The 21055-nt window shown below is 42.4% G+C and overlaps 2 protein-coding genes across 4 annotated transcripts in view; one reads left to right on the top strand and one right to left on the bottom strand.

The window, feature by feature from the left end:
- Positions 1-985: 985 nt before the first annotated feature.
- Positions 986-17031, bottom strand: ric8a (RIC8 guanine nucleotide exchange factor A). Its single transcript, XM_041939306.1, has 14 exons — positions 16936-17031; positions 12346-12393; positions 8921-9134; positions 8284-8438; positions 8085-8165; positions 6801-6900; positions 6377-6564; positions 5456-5550; positions 5192-5342; positions 4733-4828; positions 4482-4626; positions 4213-4357; positions 3476-3595; positions 986-3078 (listed from the first exon to the last, which is right to left on the bottom strand). The coding sequence occupies exons 1-14, from the start codon at positions 17029-17031 to the stop codon at positions 2937-2939; spliced, it is 1776 nt and encodes a 591-aa protein (XP_041795240.1). The 3' UTR covers positions 986-2936.
- Positions 17032-19851: 2820 nt separating this feature from the next.
- Positions 19852-21055, top strand: part of ppp6r3 (protein phosphatase 6, regulatory subunit 3) — a 34577-nt gene continuing 33373 nt past the window's right edge. For all 3 annotated transcript variants that reach the window (XM_041938116.1, XM_041938115.1, XM_041938114.1), the window contains exon 1: positions 19852-20029. The gene's annotated coding sequence lies outside the window, so the exon portion shown is untranslated. The remainder of the gene's footprint in view (positions 20030-21055) is intronic.

Raw genomic sequence — 21055 nt, 5'->3', positions numbered from 1 at the left:
CACTCTTCTCTCAGCCCTGATGCACATTCACCTGTCAAAGACGCCCACAGAGACATTTGACCCAAAGCAAGCTGTTGAGCTGTGGATGGAGACAGCTGATCTGAGCCTCAACCAGAGACTAAGAGGAGCATCTTCATGGAATGATTAATGTGTATCCCATTAAAGAATAAAGGTATTACATGTTTCGTGTAATATTCTAGTGGCTCTGGGTAGTACAGGTACAAAAATTTGTTGTTAGGTCTTTGTGTTTAATTACCACTGAGCCTTACGGCTGTAGCAGCTACTAATAAGCCATCACATGCGTCTGCTGTTCTATCTTTCACTGGATCCCATGAGTCCACATTCAGTGAAAATGGCATTTAATCATATACCTAGATAACAATGAACAGCAGCCCATGACAACAGCAAGGTGGTCATTTATTTATTTATTTAGGCATTTCTGCCTTATTTAGATGCTTGGAGAGAGATAGGAAAGGCAGAAGGCAGGGGAGGCCAAGGGGGTGATGTTCAGCAAAGGCCAGGCACTGAACCCCAGGCGCTGCTACAAGTCAACTGCAACTGGAAGATGGAAAGTGGTGCAACAGGTACAGTTTTAAGTTAAAAAGATGACCGCAAACAAACTATAATTTCTCCGCTGTTGGCACTGCCTTTTACTGCCGGAGCCACTGCTGTCGAGGTTGAGGCATCATTTTATTTTTTTGTGTGGTCAAGTGCAGTGGCCTTTATGGAAGCTCATGTTTTTCCTCTCTGTGGTTTCTAAAATGTATTTTCTGATGCGTTGCTGAACTGCTGTTTGCTGTTTTTTCTGAATTTGGAATATATTTTTATGACATTTTCTGTTTTCTGTTTTTTTAATTACCTTAAGTTTGGGCCTTATTAGCACAATAACTGCATTACAAACAAGACATGAGACAGCTCTGTCATTTAAACACGTTTAATGTATATTACAGTGCACGACTGTGTTGGCAGCTATACAGTAACAATATAAAGGAGTATACATTTAATATATAATGCGTTTCAAATTATAGTCTTTCTTTGCATAAGAATATTTCATCTTCACTCTAAAATTAAAACTTATCCGACTGCAGTTTCATGTTTCATTTCTAAAAATAAAACATCTGAAGGTCTTTATGAAAAACAACAGACATCTAAAATTCATTGCTGTTTTTTTTTCAAAAATACAGTTAAATTCCTTCATCACAAACTGAAGAACAGCTCTTTGCCTAAATTTCAAACATTTCCCTTTGCTCTCATGAAAAGTAGAAATGACACACATCTTCACCTCATCGCGCTCCAACATCCTGTAAAAATGTTCCTGCAAAGATCAACTTCAAATACAGCTAGAGACTAGTTTCCACTGCGAACACAGAGGTCTGTCTGCAGTGAGGTCAGTGGATTATCCTGGGCAGCAGCAACTGGGATGTTGTTTCTGGAAAGACATGGCGCTGCAGAGTTTTTCAAATTTTCATTTTTCAAAGCTTTGCGGATTATAAACCAAATTCCATTCACCTCTGGGCTTTGAGGTGGTGGCAGAAGCCTCAGAGGTGAAGGGAACCTCAACACATCAAACTGCTTACTGGTTACTATGCTGTTAGTGGTTGGGGTCTCAGGTATGAGGTGCTGGGTGACCTCAGCTAGCTGTTTGTAGTTTGTGCTCTGCAAACAGCGTGACATCATTTCATGCTCTGACTGTGTGACCATTATTAGTCCTTTTAAACATGCTGGTAATAAAAGCTTGCAGACATAAATGACCCTGTATGAGGTTCAGGTTTTGTGTCAGGTGCTGATTGGTTCTGGAGCTCAGAATGGTCAACACAATGTCCACAGCATGCAGTATGTGTGTGGGCTTGACTGAGAAATGACAAAGTTTAAAGATGACCTGCACATACACAGACAGCCCAGGCACACTGAAACACTGCATCAGAATGGTGGACAAGCATGAAGTGTTTCCCATTCAAGTGAGAACAGCACGTATGAGCAATAAGTAACTTGTTGTCAGAAACACAACCAACACTGCTGTGTTGTATCTGTGTGTATACTCCAAGTGTGTGTACAATATTTAACCAGAGAGGAGCATGATTTAAAGGACCATACTGATGCTTTGTTTACCTTTTGCCATCCACAGATCACATGACCATACTGACCACCTTCTAAAACATATCATCGGTTTCCAGACTAATTCTCCACCTTCCAAGTCATGTCATTATAATATGAAAATCAACGTGCATAGAAGCGTAACTAGCCGCTTGAGGGAACCATCAGCCAATCCCCAGGGAGTGTATCTTTTAAATAAAATGTGAAACAAGAGTAATATTTTATTCAACAGTCATCAATCAAGAATTCTATACTTTGGACTTTCATGAAGGACTTATTATTTTTAAGGTCCAACCAAGTCGAGGGGACCAGATGCTGGCAAATGAATCACCTAGAATATTCTGCACCCCTTTTTGACGTGTGCTGCCCCGAGTGGATGAAAGCGTTCGCTGTCGATCAAAAGAACGAGCCGTGGGGAGCTTGTAAAATGAATGAATTTCAGCGAAAATATCCATTTCCTTTGCTTTCACACTCTCTGGTGTGGTTGTAGTGCTCCATTGCGCCCCTGAGCAGGTTGGTTTTCATAATGTAATGAAGTGAACAGATGTCTGTGAGGGAGAAAACAAATGAACTGATGGTGCTCTTTGGAAAGTGGTCATCCATAAAACACTGGTGATTTGTAGCTGACAGGGTAGCACATATAAAACCACTGATTTGGCCCTTTAAGCTGCCTCCCATGTGCTCCATGCTGTGTTTTCACTGAACAAACCCAAGCTCCACCAGAATAAGAAAACAGGAACATGTTGGACTGCATGACGTGTGAACAACTAAAAAAATGAGACAGCTCTTCCACAGTTGTCGCAGGACTTGAATCTGTTTCTATCTTTCTGCTTCTGTGTTTACTAAGCCTCGTCTTCGCTGTCTGAATTGGCGGGCTCTTCTGGCTGGAACAAAGGATTGTGGGTCAGTTTGCGCATATCCTCTGAAGTTATCTCTTTCATCTTCCCGTCCATACCCAGCTGCATGGGCTGGATCAGACTGGTCCTGTGGGGAGAAGTGGGTTGAATTTAATAATGTGTGCATGTCTGAGCACAAAGTGAACTGAGTGTGCAGCACTGAGCACTGAAAACTGTTGAATTAAACTGCAGTTATAATTACTGAATAAGTTTGCAGAAAATGGCAATAAGCGTCTCTGATTCTTGGCCTTGTCTACTTCTTATAATAAACTGACATATATACAAAATACTAGTTTTCCATTTATGCAGTAATTCAAATCTTCAAATATATATTAGCTGTAATACGTTCTAATGTGAAAGATAACAAGGAGAATGTATTGTGGATCACTTCAATCCAACCAGTTCATGGGTGCTTTGTGTGTGTGTGTGTGTGTGTGTGTGTGTGTGTGTGTGTGTGTGTGTGTGTGTGTCCTGCTTTTATTGACCTTGAGAGTTTGTCAAACATGTCGACCAGCTTCATGGCCTCATATTCTTTCTGCTCCTCTGTCATTCCCTCCATGGGATTGGGCTGCTCCTCTTCTACAACTCCTGTTATTGGGTTGATACTGAAGAAAGAAATGTCGAAAGAACCCAAATTAACCGACGTGCAGGATTAGCGGACACGTTGCTCTAATGATCAGGGTGTCAAACTGCTTAGCTTGCTCTAAACCAGGTTACTGGAGGGGAGACTGTCAAAGCTCGCATCACCATCCATTACATTTCAACCCTCATGAGCTTTGGTTAGTGATGAAAAGAATAAGTGAGCCATGATGAGTTTGAGGGTGGCTGGGCTCACCCTCAGAGATCAGGTGAGGTTAAAAGGAGCCAGTTCAGCTGGTTCAGGGCTCTAATCAGGATGCCTGGACACCTCCCTTTGGGGGTATTCTGGCCATGTTCAGTAGGAGGAGACCCTAAAAACAGACCCAGAACGTGCTGGAGGGATTATATATATCCCATTTGGTCTGGGACTAACTGTCAGACAGACATCTGAGCCACCTTACTTGGTCTGCTGCCACCATGAATCAGATCTGAATGAGCAGCAGATCACTGGGATCACTGGTTGAACGTAAAGACACACACAGGCTTCACTATTATATCTGTCAAGGTCATTAATTAAAGCTGCAATGAAACACACAACAACAGGCACTGAGTTACGGGGACCCAGTGCTGTGGTGCTACTCACTGGGCCTTGGCCTCTCTGTACTCCTCTGTCTCAGAGTCTTCATCTTCAGAGTAGATCCCAGAGTCTCTGCCCCCCCGAAGCAGTCCTCTGGCAGCCAGCAGACCTGCAGCATTGCCGTATCCAGTGTACTTAATGAACCTTGACACTGGAGAGAGAACATATGGCGGTATTTTATTTTTAAATGATGAGGACACAATCAAGATAGCTGATATTTAGGTGGGTTTAAAGTCAATTATTGAAACAAATCAACAATCAACAAAATCCCTCACCGCTTTCCTTGCAGAGAACAAAGAGGAATTCAGCAGCACAGTCCTTGACGTCAGTGTCAATGTGTGTCATAAGACGGACTAGTTTGTTCCTCAGAGCGCTGCCCACCTCTGGCCTGTTCTTCACATCACGCAGCGGGGGCAGCACCTAAACACACACACACACACGTACACTTACAGAGCCATGAAACACCGGCAGTACTCGTGATTCATCTCTTCATCGCAGACTTTCTTTGCCTCAGCCAAGCACTGACCTTTGACCTGAGGAACTTCCTGGTCTCTCGGTGAATGCGGGCACTCTCAGTCAGCAAGTTCAGCGATGGGAGGAGGGTCTCCTTCAGCTTGTGTCCCTGGAAGAGAGACAAGCAAACTTCTACAATGATACAGTGAGCACAATATTTGCCAAAATAATGCCAGTCATTAATGTAAACGATGACTCAACCAGATGTAACCCTTTGCTGCTGTTAAAACCACATGGACACATTCATTAGTTAGCATACAGCTCCACCTAGTGACAAAGACTATGCTCAGCAGAGAAAACACAGTCGTGTGCCTGGCTGTGTTCACTGGTTTGTTTCCTCTAAATGCATATCTTTAACCAAACAAGTACCATACCGCTATTATTCTGGCCGTTGTTTCGTGCAATTCAGGTTATGATTCATGCCATTTCATTTATCATCATTGGAGGTGATGAACCCACACGCACGTCTTACCCGGTCAAGTCTTTTCTCCATGAATTCCAGCAGCATGTTGACAGCATCCATGTTGACCCCCATGTACTCGATGGAGCCTTGCTGAACCTTGGGCATCAACAGCACGTCCAGACAGGGCAGAGGGAGGTTACCCAGCAAGTTAACAGTGTGGCTGAGAAGAAGAGGGGTGGGGGAGTTCAGGGGACGACGTCACGGATGAGCAACGGCTGTATGAATCCAGTAGTGAGTAAGCAGAAAAACAGAAGTTAAGTGTGGTCGTCTTACCTGTGGAACTCCTCAGTCCGCTCCTCTCCGTCTGCATGGCTCGTTAGACAGTGTCTCAGTATGGCTCCCAAATGTCTGTACTCCGCCGCCTCTTCCTTCACACACAGGTGTTACATGCATATTGGTCACACAAACCCTCATCACATTTAACATATGTCTTTAACATATATTTCACACCGACCGACTAACGGCAAGTGTCAAAGAGAGAACAGGTCGGTGTGCACAATGTAACCTCACCCGTAGGTGTCATTTCAGTCACCCCCATTCATAAACAGCTCAAAGTAAATGGTGCCTTACATGTGATATCAAAAAAATCTATTTATACGCTAAAATGCACATGTGGCTGTACTCGTACTGGAAAGACTCAGAGCCGTCTAAAGAACACAGAAGCAGCATAAGATGAAACCATCAAAACACTGCATTCAGTGCATTTAAACACAATCAGTCCACTTTGAGATTCCCTGGAACTGAACACGTTTGACTGCACCTTGACGAGGGGGCGACACTGATGAGGAGAGGAGCTTTCTACATTTATAGTGGCACTCTGCCACTGAGAGGTCTTAATATGTATTTTGATTTGGCAGCATTTTTTGGGACTGAGATTGATACTGCCATATGTATTAAACTGTAAATGATGAATCAGACTATTTGTTTTCCTCTGCTGCTTCCTGTCCAGCAAGCGTGAGAGACTTGAGCTGATTTCTGCCTCTAAAAGAAACAAAGAAACGTCGCTTTTGTCTTTGACACTTGCTTGTGAGTAATTCATTACAAGCACCCATGTTGCTGTAGCACAGTGGCCAACTGCAGCCGCAGGAACTTTGACTGGCTGACAGCAGAATTCACAATTATTGGTGAAATACTGAAAACACCACGGCTAAACTAAAACGAAAACCCCAAAACATGTGGAACTTTCTTTCGTACCTCGTCAACCTTGCGCCTGGTTGTGTCGAATGTGATATTGAACAGTATTTTCAGTATTTCCATGGCTAGTTCTGTCTGCTGCCGGCTCAGCGGGGGCAGCTCTTCAGGTGGGATGTCCTCTGACCCTGCCCTGGCCGTCTCCAGTGTATCTGGCCAACAAAGACCCAGCGTGGCATCCAACTGGTTTCCTACAACATACACAGGACAGGAAGTTATCAACTTATACTCCTTACACTGTTTTATTTTTCATACGCCTTGTTATAGATTTATCATGGGCTGTTGGACTTCCTAAGTGTTACAGACATTAGAGACCTGCAAGGTGAATTACCTCTTAGCAGTGGTTACCTTGGAGACTAGCAACCTGGAGAGCTGATATTTGTTCACCAGGTCAGCAGTTAAACGGGTTAGACAGGAAAGCAGTTACCTAGCAGACTGATGCCATGCAGCTCCTGAGCCAGCTGTGCCCTGATGTCCACCCTCGTGGCAGTCAGCAGGAAGGTGAGGCGCAAGTCAAAAAAGCGCACCTGGACAGAGAAAGCAAAGGCATGGAGTCACATTCAGGCTCTGTCAGAGCAGGGCTGGATATCAAACCTCGAACTGGAGCTCTTAGTTCCACTCTGTGAAGCATCAGACAAAGGCACCGATCGCCCTTCCTGCCTTTCAATAAATCATAAATACGCTGACTGGATTTTTGCCGTAAGTCTTGTCCAGCTGCTTTGAGTTGAGACAGCATTAAACATGCATAAATATATTTGAGAGGTTTGGCTGTTTTGTTTTGTTTGGTTTTTTTTAACCCCTTAAAGCTGATTGTTGCGAATTCCTCTAATGCCGGTTTGTGCACATTCAACACACACCTAGGGATCTTTTGCAAGCGCTGGTTTCTCGTTGGACCGGTCAAAGTGATCAATTTGAAAGCAAAAACACAAAGAAATAAATTCATGCCTCAAGGGGTTAAACATGATTCTGTCCTTCACAGTAAGGTACTAAAAAAATCATTTTTATGACACATTTATACTGGACGCACAAATTCTGTAAACTTACCACTGCCAACACAAAGTGGTCACATTGAATGTATCTGAGGAACGTTCTCCATCACTGTATTTCATTTGTTTTCCTACGATATTTGCTCCTGACAACAATCAAAGCACGATTAATGTTTCTGTAGTTATGTTTAGGCAAATCAGACACTTTAAGGAAAGAGACAGATTAAGGAGAGATGGTGGCCTTGGTTAAAACCTGGAAAATCTAAGACTGACTTAAAGCATGAGACAGGAAGTGCTGTGTTATTAAATATTTAAGCCACACTAAAATCTTTCCCTGACCTCAATCCACCACACAGCATGTCAGGACTATACAAGTATATTTTGCTGGATACAAGTTTCCAGAGTCGTGGAAAGCTCTACCCTCAGCCACCATATAAAATATATGACAGGCAGTGAACACAGACAGAAAATTGGTGGTCCTCGTTAAAATCGGAATTAATTCATGAACAGATTCATGGCCAAATTTGGAGCTTGGGGAGGAAACCAAGGAGCGGCAGTGGGAAAATATGCAAACTCACACAGAAAACCCGGGAAATCATTGGGCAATCATTCATGATCCTTCTTGCTTTGAGGCTGCAGTGTCGTCTCACCCTCCCATAAATAACTACATGCTATCTTTAGGTTCACTCCCACACTGCTCATTTGACTCCCACATTAAAACCTACCTCATGGTTCCAGGTGGGATCATGACACTGCTTCAGCCTCTCTGCCACACCCTTTATCAGCTGCAGATCTGCTGCTACCACCTGCCATCCACCCATCCATCCAAAGACACAGTTTAGAAATTGGCACCAACCAAATTCGATTGTATAATCTGAGGAATTCATGTGAGCGTAGGTATGAAGAGACACACAGCAGACCGACCTGTCCTGTCTCATTGTGTAGCAGGATGTTACAGATGGACTTGAGACCCTCGACAATTACTTCCTGGTCAGGGTTTTCTGAAGGAGGGGAGGCTTCCTTCACCACCTCACTGGATACTTCAGCTTCCTCTCCCCCCTCTTCTCCCTCACCTTCCACTAGGAAGAGGAAGAATGTTGCAGTCAGCATATACTGTATTTGGATAGAAGAATTTAGGATAAAAGGTTCATGTGAGGACGGACGACAAAAGATACACAGAGCTGCTTATTCATCTGTCCAGATGTTTTTGTTTCACAATTCCAGAATAAATTTCTTCTGTGCTGTCATGCTTGTAAATCAATAAAGCAGCAGCAGCGGCATCTTCAGTCCTCCGTCAGTGTCTCCACAGGACAGGATGGGTTGAGGGTGTGGAGTGCAGGTCACAAGAACAGAACAAGAACAATCACTGTACTTTTGAGTGTAAAACAAACAAACAAAAAAAAACTTAAGGCGTAAAACTGCACTTGTTCCTGCAATGACAATGAAAGTAACGAGTATAGAGGGATTCTGGGGAGTTTCATGGGAGGAACAAAAGAACAGGATAGAAATCTTCTTTTGTGGTAAAACCCTGGAGAAACCTGGGAGAGCTGGCAGGAATTACCTTGGCTCTCCACCTGCTGGCTGTCGGCAGGCGTGGCAGCGCCGGCCATGGCGATGCCGGCGTAGCGGGCCAGGGTGGACATGGCGGAGTGGCTGATGAAGGGATCCAGGCAGTGTTTGTCTCTGGACAGGATTCGAATCGTTTCTAGACAGGCCAGCTGACAGGAAGGCTGCAGCTCCCTGTTCAGGAAAGTGAGCACCAGCTCCCCCAGATGCTGCATCACACAACAAACACGAAACAGGTTAGACCTTTAATTACGCTTCAGAGCTGTAAATTCAGTGTTCTATGGATTGACGTATTCTGAGGGGATTAACATTTCACAATTAGGTATTCATTTGGGTTTAATCCACTGAGATTCATGTAATAATAGAAACCCAGGGTTGATTATAGGTAGGTCAAAGGTCAAACTGTACCTGCAAGTTTATTATAATCATATAAGATAATGAGCATTTGTTCAATAGATTTTAAAGGCTACTTTCAGTAGTAAATTTGACTGCACATTAATGCTCCAGTACAGCCGAATCTATGAGACAAAGAAAAGCAGTTCAATACATTTGCATTGCATCACATAATCTCCCACTAATGATCATGTTCACTCCACTGTACACGTTTGGTGTATTTTAATTATCCAAAGGAGAAAGTAATGAAAACCAATTATTGATTACAACAGTTATTATTCTGATAATTCTCAGACCTTAAAATACACTGTGAGCTCATGTGAAATCAAACATAATGCGTAACTCTTCCTCCTCCGCAGCAGGAGCAGTGCACTCACACAGCAGCACTGTGACAGCACACAGAGAGCTGGGTTTAAGCTGCTCGCTGTCCCACCTTTTTACATATATGAAGCATTTTGCATGACGAAGATGCTCTTCAAGAGGAAATGGTGAGGTTTCAAAGCGAGTTCAGTAAATGTGGTGACCCTGCCTGCCGAGCTACAGTCAAAACAGTTTCAAAGTCACTCATGTCTTCTGGCTGATGTATTGACCCAGTGCAGGCAGCTAAAACTGGAACTGACACGTGTCAGCTAAGCTGTCTTGCATAATACCTTCCTGTGCAGATGCATGCTCAGTATGTGCACATCTTAACCCTGAACTTACTTACCTTTCCTTTTTTGCCTCAAGACCGAACCACCATTACCAGCATTAATATGATCTGCATCTGTTCAAAACCAGTGGCAAACTACACCATCAGCATAATCCTGCATAATCATGAGAAAGTACTGTCAGAACAAGTCCTAAGAGCCCCGTCTCCGAGAAATTACAGTCCCATGCATCTAATTAGCTTCAGCAAATATGTTTTGGAGGAAGTGCAATTCCAACTTAATTATGTATTCTACTAGCATAATGAGGAAATGTTGTTAATTAACGTACCTGGCAAGTCGAAAACGTGTCAGTGCACTATCCACTCATAGTTACTACAGCATTGTTCAATTTTTTCATGGCTATGCTTCAGATTCTGGTGTCACAGTTCTGCACTTCACACAGCTGCCATCCGCCCAGACCACCCCCGTGTGACCACAGCGAGGTACATAAATGCAGTGTTTCAGTCGCTCAAACAAATGCTGACTCTGAATATAATCCAGGAAATTATGACGTTTGTTAGCACAACGTAGTTCTGAATGGGAATTTGTTGTGTATGAACGGAATCTCTAGGAGACAGGGTTGGTCTAAAGCCCCACTCGTGCTCCCTTAAGGCTGTGTTGTTAATTACACAACACAAAATGAAAGGTTTGGGCAGAATGAACAGTTTACCAATGATTAAGCTATTTTTATAGCCTTATACAATAGCAGGTCTAAATGTTGAGCATGTCCTGAGGGTATTGCCGGGGAAAAGGCCATAAATATTGGACAGACAGACAAAAGTCTCCATCTTCAGGCCTCTTAAAATAGCCAGTCTTCAGAAATGCTGTGTCCACTGTGTCTGTGTCCTTTTCTGATACACTTTCTCTAGAACGCTATGAGTTGAGATGGAGGTGTGGCTATATGACATCACTCCCTGCATGACTGCAGCCTGTAACTGCACCACACCCTCTACTCATTTTCTTTGACTCATTCATCTACATGTACCTATTTGTCTCTATCAGGGGAGCTGGATGAGTTTGCTTCCACCCTGACTCTCTGATTCTCTCCACTGGGTTGTTGGTTGGACGTCCACTGAAAAGCATGTGGTATGCATAATGATATGCTGGTATTGAGATGTGGGGCGTGTGTGGTTCTCTGTCAGCCTGTGCAGCCTACAGCTGTCACTCTTTATGCTCAATAAATATCTGTCATGATCTGTTCAAATTTGCAATGTAGAAGTACAACAGGCCACGTCTTAGAGCCCAGTGAGGGGCGTTTGTAAAATGCATAGTCACTCTGATCCATGCATGCCCTGTTATCTGTAAACTAGACTGTGGGGACACATTAATTGATGGATAATCACAAATAAAGGTAAAGCTGTTGTTCTTCTTTGTAAATTGCAGATGCCTTCAAGTCACATCAGCCTTTTAGTTATTGAGACAAAAATTCAGCATTTCAGCATCATCAGATCACAATTATGCCAGCGCTAATGATTACCCATAACACCCTTCTCTGCGTACACCTGTATCCTGCATCTTTAGGAAACTGCTGTACCACCAGACTACAGAGCAGCTTCTTTCCTCTGGCTGTGAGACTCCTCATCCTCTAAAAACGGACAACAATTTGCATTTCATTGCACAACCCTGTGTTTATTTTTGAACTTTGCAATTAGAGATAAATCAGCTAATTTCAGTTGAAACCAGCAACCCCCTCACTTCATTACGCTTGTATCATTGACATTCTATTATACGACAGGGATTCATCACAAGTTGTGGTGAATTAGCCAAAAGTTTGAAGTAAAAACATCACATGGCCAGACATGTCTATGCTTAACACAGCATCCTCGACGTGAGAGTGCACGACTGCTACAAATACTGATAAAATCAAATAAATCAAGAAGCATGGATTAATTTTATCTACTGTTATGTCTCAAGGATTTTAAAAAGCTGTCCAATTCATTTTTAAATGTTTCAAAACAGGAGAAGAAAGGAGAAAAACCTACATTTGAGTAAATAATATTTCACCTGCAGAATCAAACTGTTTACAGAACATTCAACCTTTGTTCATTAGAATACATTTGTTGTCCCAAAGACTTCTTTCTTTACAGGGATTGTATAACGGTGATTAAGGGATCCATGAATAGATATAGGAGTTTATAATGAATTACAATTCTTCCTCTGCAGTGAGGAGCTGAACAGCATGTGCAGCCATGTGTGGCCTGTGGAGTTCTTCTGTAACACTTGTTGACTTCTTGCTTCTTCACAGAAACTTATCTTAACTAAAGGGATTTTTTTTCATTGGTTACTAAATAACTAAGAAAATGTACGGGAGTCTGGGTTTAGGTGGAGATGTTGGCAGTACCTCTCTGTCCCGCTCTTCTTCCTTGCTGAATGTAAAGCACTGGTTCATCTGCAGGCAGGAAAAGCAGAAGGCACAAAGAAAGGTGTGAAGAGAAGAGGAAGAGCACGAACAGAAAAACAGAAGAGACGAGAAGCAGAAAGGAAGGGAGGAGAAGAGAGGGAAAGGCAGGAGAAGAAAAGAGAATACATGAGCAAATCTTAAACGAAGAAAGAGCATACAAAGACGTGATCACAAACTCGTGATCCAGAAAGTCTGTGTGTTTGTCACACCACAGAATTTCTCATTTGTTCAAACATGTTAAACGATGTGTGTTTTGTGGAGTTCCCTCTCTCTGAATATTAGGAAGGAGCATGATGTTGGTGTGGTGCCGCAAAACCTCGAATGGAGGAGCTCTGACTGAGACACTGGACCCTGCAGTTCCATCCCATTAGCTTTTCTTAACCATCATGTTCCCCAGATGGTGAAACACAAGTCTGACAATTTACCAATGCATTCCCACTGGACTAGTAGATTTTCAATTAAAACTATTAAAGAGAAAAAGAACAGCATTAAAGCTGCATTTTTTTATTTGTTTTGGTCACTAGAACATATATAAAAGCTTTATCGCCTTATAAAGTTTTATGGCCAAAGTGTTAGCAAACAGTTTCCTTCCTACACATCCAGCACTCACAGAACAAAGTAAGCATTCATTAGGAGTTGTATTTGTGTCTGATGCACCTTCTCCTTTTAGCTCTACTTTGGTCTCCAACAACTCCTGAGAAAAATAGCTGCCCACGTAGCTGCTGTAGTCTCTAACTTGGTGCTGGACTGGTACAGGGTGTTTCAGAGCCACTGAAAACAGCTGCCTGCAGCTGCTTGAACCAGAGCTGATGACGGCTTAGTTTAAGTTTAAGGGCAGGAAAACCTGGACAATGAGCTGAAAGAGGCTAAAAAGCCCTGCCGAGCAGATGGGAACAACAGAGATCGAGATAATTCTCGTTTTTTCTACAGCTGAAGCAGGGATAATACCTTCCAAGTTGTTAATTCCATTATGGTCATGGTTGGCACGTGGGCTCAGATCGCAGGGGCTAAGCTTTGCCTCAAGGGAATCCAATACCACCTTGGAGTGGACACACCTGGAGAGTACTATCCCACCTATACCATGGCCATTTACCAACAAGAAGCCAGGCAACAGGTTCACAAGGCAGAGCCAGGAGTTTTAAAAACTCTTCTTGAAAAAAGAGCAAGCTCAAGAATCGAGGATAGTGCGACGGTACGTACAAGGTAATGAGGTAACGGTATGTAGCACTGTCCCTCACACAGGCTGCACAGACATTGTGCCCTCGCTGTGTCACTCTTACCTGTGACCTCTGCATATCTCTCTTTCCTCGAGCAGGCTACCAGCTTCACTACTACGACCATTGACTTTCAGATTCCCGGAAATATCACATTTTAAAAGTAAAACAATTACATTTGCTTGCTTCTCACTGAGAAGCCATTTATTCTTTATTTTGGTGGTTGTCAGTCGTTACACAAATAACCCTTGCACCAAGCTCTTTAGATAAACCTCACTGTTCCTGTCTTTACCTTTAGTTTGAAACTGCTGGGTAATAGGTGTCCAGTTATACTTTGCAGCTACTAAAAGTTAAACCAAACTTTTTTAGCCAGAATCCAGGATTCTCACTGGCAATGGTATAAATAAGCTAAAACCAGTCCAAGTGCAATCACTCATTGTGTATTTGATGTTAAGACTAGTTCTTAACAGTGAAGAACTGATTATGACGCATTTACGCCATGTACTTTTGTAAAGAAAATGCAATACGCAGCAGGCTGAACATTAGCTGGCTAACATCAGAGGAAAACAGTGCATACTGAGGAAGGTATTTAACAGACCATGCAGATTATACAGCAGAGTCTCCAGCAACACTAAGCTCCTCATTTCTGAGAGCGCTGTAGTAGAGTAGGATTTGACTGGGCTGTAAGAGACTATTTGTGTATCAGAGAATCTAATCCAATTGCCGTCAAGATCAGCTCCCACACAGCTAAAGTCTCTGCGGCTGAGAGAACCATGCAGTCGTGCTCACCTGGGGCCAACAGACAGCATGTCCTAAAGCTCAAGTGGCAAGTTCGACAAATGAAGCACACCCACTTTGAGAGTGAGAGCGCTATTTCTGTGAACCCGGTGGCACGGCATGGTGTTGACCAGTGTATCAGGGGCATGCCAAATGCACTTTGGGTATTTTCCTGGCCAGGCTTGCCCGGCACACTGGTGGTGCGCTATACAGGGTAGGCCAGAGGAAAGGATTATCGTACATTATAGATGGGCGTGTTCAGGGTTGTGACAGGCAAGGCCAATCAAATTTTCTACTTTCATCCCGTTTAAACATAGAACTGACCCCGTCCTGACACACTGACAGTTCTGTGAATCTTGTCAAGAGTTTTCCTTCCAAGTTCAAATGATGAATTTGAGTGTGCAGTGCGTGCTAAAAATATATATGGCCCTGGGTTTTGCCTCTCAGGCTTGGATATATGGAGAACCTGCAGACACTACTCAGGGCAAAAGACCTTTGTTTTTGGTTAATATTCTCTTAAAATTGGACATCAGTGAAAGACAAGACAGTAAAGCTCAGCACTCGTTGTTGTAATGGTGCAATAAAACCTTAGCTGTCATAAAGTGTGAGCTCTCTATCCAGGAGACAAAACATGATTCCATTATGGAAAGCGTGTCTCGGGTGAGTCATATGTCATCTCTATGATTAAAATGAAAACAATGCAAACTGCGATGACAACAAGTATTCACTTCAATCACTCCTCACATTGTTCCTTTGTAACATAACTCAGCTACAGATGTCAAACTACGATCCACATGATCCACTGATCCATGCTTTGATGTGGCTGTCAACAGTGTAGCAACAGCTGTGGTGATTCGAGTGTGTGCTGCATCGAGCTATAAAACCTGAAGCTGCTTGACAAAATTTGAATCTGTTTAGACAAAATAAGTAAACACAATAGCGGTGAGCTATGATGCAGGACACCGGCCCAACCAACAACAGCAATTTGGGGCGCAGTGTCTTAAGGGCACTTTGATTGTGGTATTCAACCAAACAATGCTGCGATTACCTGCTGAACCGCAGCCACCCCCTCCTGGCCAATACTACAACTCTGATTTCAGTGTCTCCTTCATAGTTGTGACAAATAAGGCTCATGAGTACTGTGGTATTACTAAACTCACAAAAACCCAACCTTACCCTAACCCAGTGTTATTTTTTCTTAGCAGCAGACACTGAGAGAGGGGTGGATGATATGGCCCTACAATAATATCATTATCTGGGTGCGAATTGCTGATGGAGACGGGGTGATGATTCATTTTTTTAGCTATCGAAAGAGATAGCTAAGTTTAAGAATTTTTTTGTGCGGAAAAATGCACATAAAAAGTCACGAAATGCAATTGGTAATGGGAAGGGAAGACACTGTCTATCACAATATGAAAGTGTTTTTCATATTAAAAATGATAGTGTTGTTATTGTGAAAATGATACGACACCCCTAGTGGTCACAAGTGGCAATTAAAGGTAAAGCATAAATGGTAAATGTGAAAAATGTAACGTAGATGTAGCACAACAACACATGTAGTGGACCGATATGAATGAGTGAACTGATTCAGTAATGAGTTACGCTGCAATAACTATCTAAAGTCTGTTACTGGTCACACCAGGCAAAGTGATTCTGAATGGTACAATGGTGTGTTTGATTGCTTCCGAATCTTATTTAAAAATGTATAAAGTGTCACTTTGAAGGTTTATTCTGGGGTATGATCATCTGACAGCTGGTTTGTTTATAACTCGTCTGTTGGTTTTGTTTACAACCTGTCTGATCGTCTGACTACTCGTGTTTCCTGCCCCGTTTGGGCCTGTGTCAGCATCTAGCTGGATCTCAGCTATTGCTCTGGTTACTACAGTGTTGTCATTGGTAGAAAATGATGGCTTAGACTACAAAAACAGGACTAACGTTGTATCAAACAACAATTATCCTTTAAAGGGACATTAATCGATACACACTGAGCTGAAGAGCAGTTACGTGTATACAAGGCATATAGCCTAACATACACCGAGTGACCTGTTTATTAGGCACACCTGTACAGAAGACAAAGCATTGGACTCACATATTGTAACATAACGATATGTCAGTGTTGTGTTTACAGCCTGTTCTGCTGCCCCCAAGTGGCCAAAAAAAGAGGCATCTTTAAAATCTTCATTCCAGTAAAAATAATCCAGTGGAAAACCACAGACAAATGTGTCACATATGACTGTGTCACTATATTCTCTGATTGCTTTTTATCAAAGGTAATAGAATGAAGACCTTACGCTTTCTGCTGTTGTTAATAATAATTGTGCATTGAAGGAATCTAACCAGCCACGGTCTCCCCTGAAAAGATAATGCAAGCATCAGCATCTTGAAAAGGTATTTATAGCTGATTTGAAGCTCGGACAGAAGCTATTCCTCCTGTGGCAGTAAAACAGGCAACACTGGCAGAGAATAACTGTTCATAATAAACTTCATGTTTCAACGCACAGAGTACGTCTCGTTCTCATGCTGCTGTGCTGATGTTTACCTCCTTGTTGTAGCGCTGTAGAGCCGTCAAAGCGCTGTCTTGCTCTCCCGTCTCCATTTGCTCTATGATGGCACTTATATCCATTTCCATCGTCATTGTGCGAGCTGCAGCTTCCTCCTTCACCGTCTGAGGACTCTGTGTTTGTGCGTGTTTGTTCGCCTCTCAGATTGTATGTACAGGCTATGGCTTGTCACCACGCACAGATGACTGCATGATGTCTGAATCCCGACCAGCCGGCGGGAGGCGATTAACGGAGAGGATTTGTGCAAGCCAAGTGTTGCGTTCAGGTGTCTCAGTGAAAGACGGACCACACGCATTGCCTGATTAATGTAGGTATTTTTGAAAATTGGTTGGAAATGATGTTTTTCTGAACCTTTAGAAGGCAATCTCCAATCTACCAATTTTGATGTATAACAATAACAATAATAATACGAAGAATGTAAGGAATGAAGGGAGTTCTACGTTCTAGGGAGTTCCACGACAGTGCGTCTCAGATTTAATATATATGTATGTAAATGGCCCGTGACACCATTTAATCGCCTCTTTATATTTCTTGATTATATATTATTTATTTGCATGTCTTTATTATTCTTCATATTCCTTCATCTCTTATGTCTGCCTGTCATCATATGTTAATGTAGCCTCTTTAAGTTCCTTATTTGTCATATGCACAAAAATGACAATGAAATTACAATGACAGTCGTGCTCTCAGGCTCCCTCCAACAGTGCTCATACAATATGCACAAAAGAAAATCACACAATTACAAAGTTACTGATAATTGTATACATCTTGCATGTTATTCACTTAATACATATCTTTAAATTCCATATGTCAGTAACTATACTGTATTATAGTTTGTGCCTTAATAATAACCTCTATGCCAATAACCACTGTTTCTGTTAAGAGTGACATACCATGGAATAGGGTTTTCTAAGTGCATCCAAAGGCAACTAGACTTACTTGTGGCTCTAGAAGTCGTTTCACCTCTCATCAAAGAGGCTTCCTCAGTTCTAAAAGGAAGAAGCCTTTTGGTTGAGAGGTGAAAGAAAGTGCCGTGACCTGGATGAATGAGAATCTTCACACCATGGAATAGGCTTTTTCACAGCAGAGATTTTGACATGTCACAAAAGGAAAAGCTCAGGTTGCCAATAATTAATAAAATTAATGGTGACTGCTGTAAGAGCCATTTCTGTGCATGTTTTCCCTTTTTTATTTTTGTTTATTTATTTTTGCTGTGAGCTTCCCACCACTTGGGGCATCCCTGCTGTAAAGTGTGAGAGGTCATATAATCAGCCAGGTGAGGCACTCAGGGGTGGCTGATGGAAGGGCGCAAACAGTTTTAATACGTGACATGGCGTGTCGTTTTGTGGTGTTAGTTTTAGTCTTAATTGATTATCTGCATCTGCATTGGTAAGCAGACACTTATTGGTATTGGAAGCTGAGGAACTGAAGAATGTGAACAATAAACAACACCATGATTATTTTGGGTCAAAGAAGTGGAGTGGACATGTAATTGTCACGTGTCAAGACATCCTCACCATCAGCAACCAGGTGCCCTTAATTCAGAGTCCCGGTATTGTGCACCCTGGCTCACTGCCACACTGTCATGTTATAACTTGGCCATATTTACAGTAACCTCTTGTTTATATAATTATACAAAAATAATCAAATTATAGTTTAATACCCGACCAGGAAGGCATCCAAACCTAGTATGTGTACACTTTGTACCTGTAAAGTTCAACTTAAAGCCTCTTCTCCTTCATTTCTTCTTCGGCAGCCCCCATAATTTGCTTCTGCCCTTTTTTGTCCATTTCACTATGAGAATCCTTCTTATTTTTTCTCATTGTTAATGTGGGATATTTTTATCCTCAAAATATTATGTCTGTCTCCACCTGTCAATATATGGATTCTGGTTATTTGTCACAGTGCTGCTATGTTAAAGTTATGGCAGAGTAAGCTAACTGTTTTGCCGATACATTAATTTTGTTTGCGCAGGGGCTGGAAGGGGCAGTATTATTTACATTGAGGTTCTGCTTTATTATTTGTCATTGTCAAGTTTTACTGTATGTGTGTTTATATTTCATGTTGAATGCTTTATTACAAAGAGACGATTTTGATGTGATGTTATTTTTATATTATATTATACCCATTTCAGGAGGCCACAAGGTCTTTATCATTTTTTACTTAATAGGTGAAAACGTTTTTTACTGCCTGTTCTGTAGGCTGCCTGTAAATGTGTGTGTGTGTGTGTGTGTGTGTAATAAGAATACGAATAGTAAAAATAAATGAATCAATTAATGAATGAAGAAATAATTCACGAGCACAGTGCTCTCATAGTATACTGAAAGTGCTGAGCTGAGTTGTTATCAGGACGACATATTATATATTGTCTGGTGGGTTAACTTGGTGAAACCTCTTTCCTCGCATTCGCTTTGAAGACGAAGCCACAGGTGAAAAACCTTAAAACATGTCCCGTTTCTTCGATCCACCACTTTCAGTAAACTGGGCGTTTCTGGACGTGACAAGGGCGTGCTTGTACTGTGCGAGTGTGTTCGATTTATTAAGCACAGAAAGCGTGCGAGCGGGGGTAATGTTTTAAATTAACCGATTTATCGCGAAATATGACTTTATAACACATCGCATACACTGAAAAATATATTTAGCTTCTTGTGTTGGTAAATCGATTTTTATTAAATTTAGACAAGAAAAGACAATAGTATAAACTCCGTCAGTCCGGACCACAGAATATGTATACTTCGATTAAACAACGCTGTGAATGGGCAAGCTCAGTAGCCAATAAAACTTCGAGACCTGGTTTGAGCGATGGGATTACAACCAATAGTGTTGCTGTGACCGTATGAGTGACATACACTGTAGCTGTAGTGGGGGAAGGGGTCGCTGAAGTTGACGGAACCGCCATCTTGAAAAGTGCCCTCCGATGATCTACCTTTTCGCGCCTGTCAGGATCAGTTTTAAACGCTTTATTTTCCTTACCGGAATTTCGTGTAACCTCTGTGTTCGTTTTATTAAGGCCTGGGACTAATGGCAAGATAAACTACATGCTGGAGACTCGCTGTTTACCGTTGTCTATCGGTAGGTACACTTGCCAGCCCATGCACTTGGTTGGTGCTGAAGAGACGATTAGCCAGCAGTCTTCAGATAGCCGGCTAACGTTAGCTTGCTAGCAAGAAGCATACTTGGCCATCTTAACACTATGCTGTCAGACACTCTTGGTGTACCTCTAGCTAGGACAGGGGTAACGTTAACATTGCATAGCAGTGTGAATAGGGACCGTGGAGCCATAGCGATATTTAGTTGGCCAACTTGTTAGCAAATTAGCGCTCGTCTCATATATCACTGATGCCGGCTAACTTGACGTAACGTTAGTCACCAACGCAAAGTTAGTTTGATCCTGATTTTAGGTGGCCAGGTTAGCTAACAATAGCTAACGATAGCTAGTGACGGTAGCCAGTTCGCCTGAGCCGGTGTCTTTCTGTTGCGTTAGCGGTCTGTTTTGGGCCCTGGTATGTAAATCGTCTGACGTTATTGTAAACGTAGTATTTCGACTGCAAATAACGTTAGTCACCGTTACTTTGCACGAGCCAGATTATAGCTTGAATTATCAGATACTGTTCGTCTGGTGCTTCAACCCATGTTGAACTGAAATCAACGCTAAAGCTATTTCTGACATTCGGTTTAAATAGTTGTATACTGCAAGGCCATCGTGTCTTTTACGGCAACGTTGACTTGCGTACGATTGGTGTATAGCTGGAAGCTAACGTTAGTATAACAGAGTTAATGGTCAAAATTTGCCGTTACTTCTGCAATCTGGTATACAGCTGCGTCTTCAGCAGGCTCAGTCTGTTGGTTCGGAATCAGCAATTGAAACCAACCGTATAATTTTTCTTGTAACGTTATAAGCTGTAGCACCTCTGTTGACTTAAGCAAGGAAAACGCTGTTTACTTGGACGTGCTCAAACAACTCGGGTTGGGAACTTAGCTAGCAGTCAAATTTATATGAACCGTCAGAAGCTAGTTAGTGTCTAATTTAGATCGATTTTGTTTGGGTCTCCTGACAGTGGCTGGTGAACTGGGGTGTTCAGTCAGTCACTGTGAAGC

The sequence above is a fragment of the Chelmon rostratus genome, chromosome 6 (genome assembly GCF_017976325.1).
Source record: "Chelmon rostratus isolate fCheRos1 chromosome 6, fCheRos1.pri, whole genome shotgun sequence".
In the NCBI taxonomy this organism is placed as follows: domain Eukaryota; kingdom Metazoa; phylum Chordata; class Actinopteri; order Chaetodontiformes; family Chaetodontidae; genus Chelmon; species Chelmon rostratus.
Note: the sequence above shows the minus strand (reverse complement) of the source record. Positions and strands in the feature narration are given on the sequence as shown.

Bases quoted from the DNA above. Each gene is read 5' to 3' on its own strand.
- ric8a (XM_041939306.1), bottom strand. From the start codon at position 17,031: ATGACGATGGAAATGGATATAAGTGCCATCATAGAGCAAATGGAGACG. The intron at 9,135-12,345 runs GTACTGCCAACA...TGTGTGATGCAG, and splicing joins AAGAAGAGCGGGACAGAGAG to CATCTGGGGGAGCTGGTGCT. The intron at 5,551-6,376 runs GTACGAAAGAAA...CTGTGTGTGAAG, and splicing joins CCAGGCGCAAGGTTGACGAG to GAAGAGGCGGCGGAGTACAG.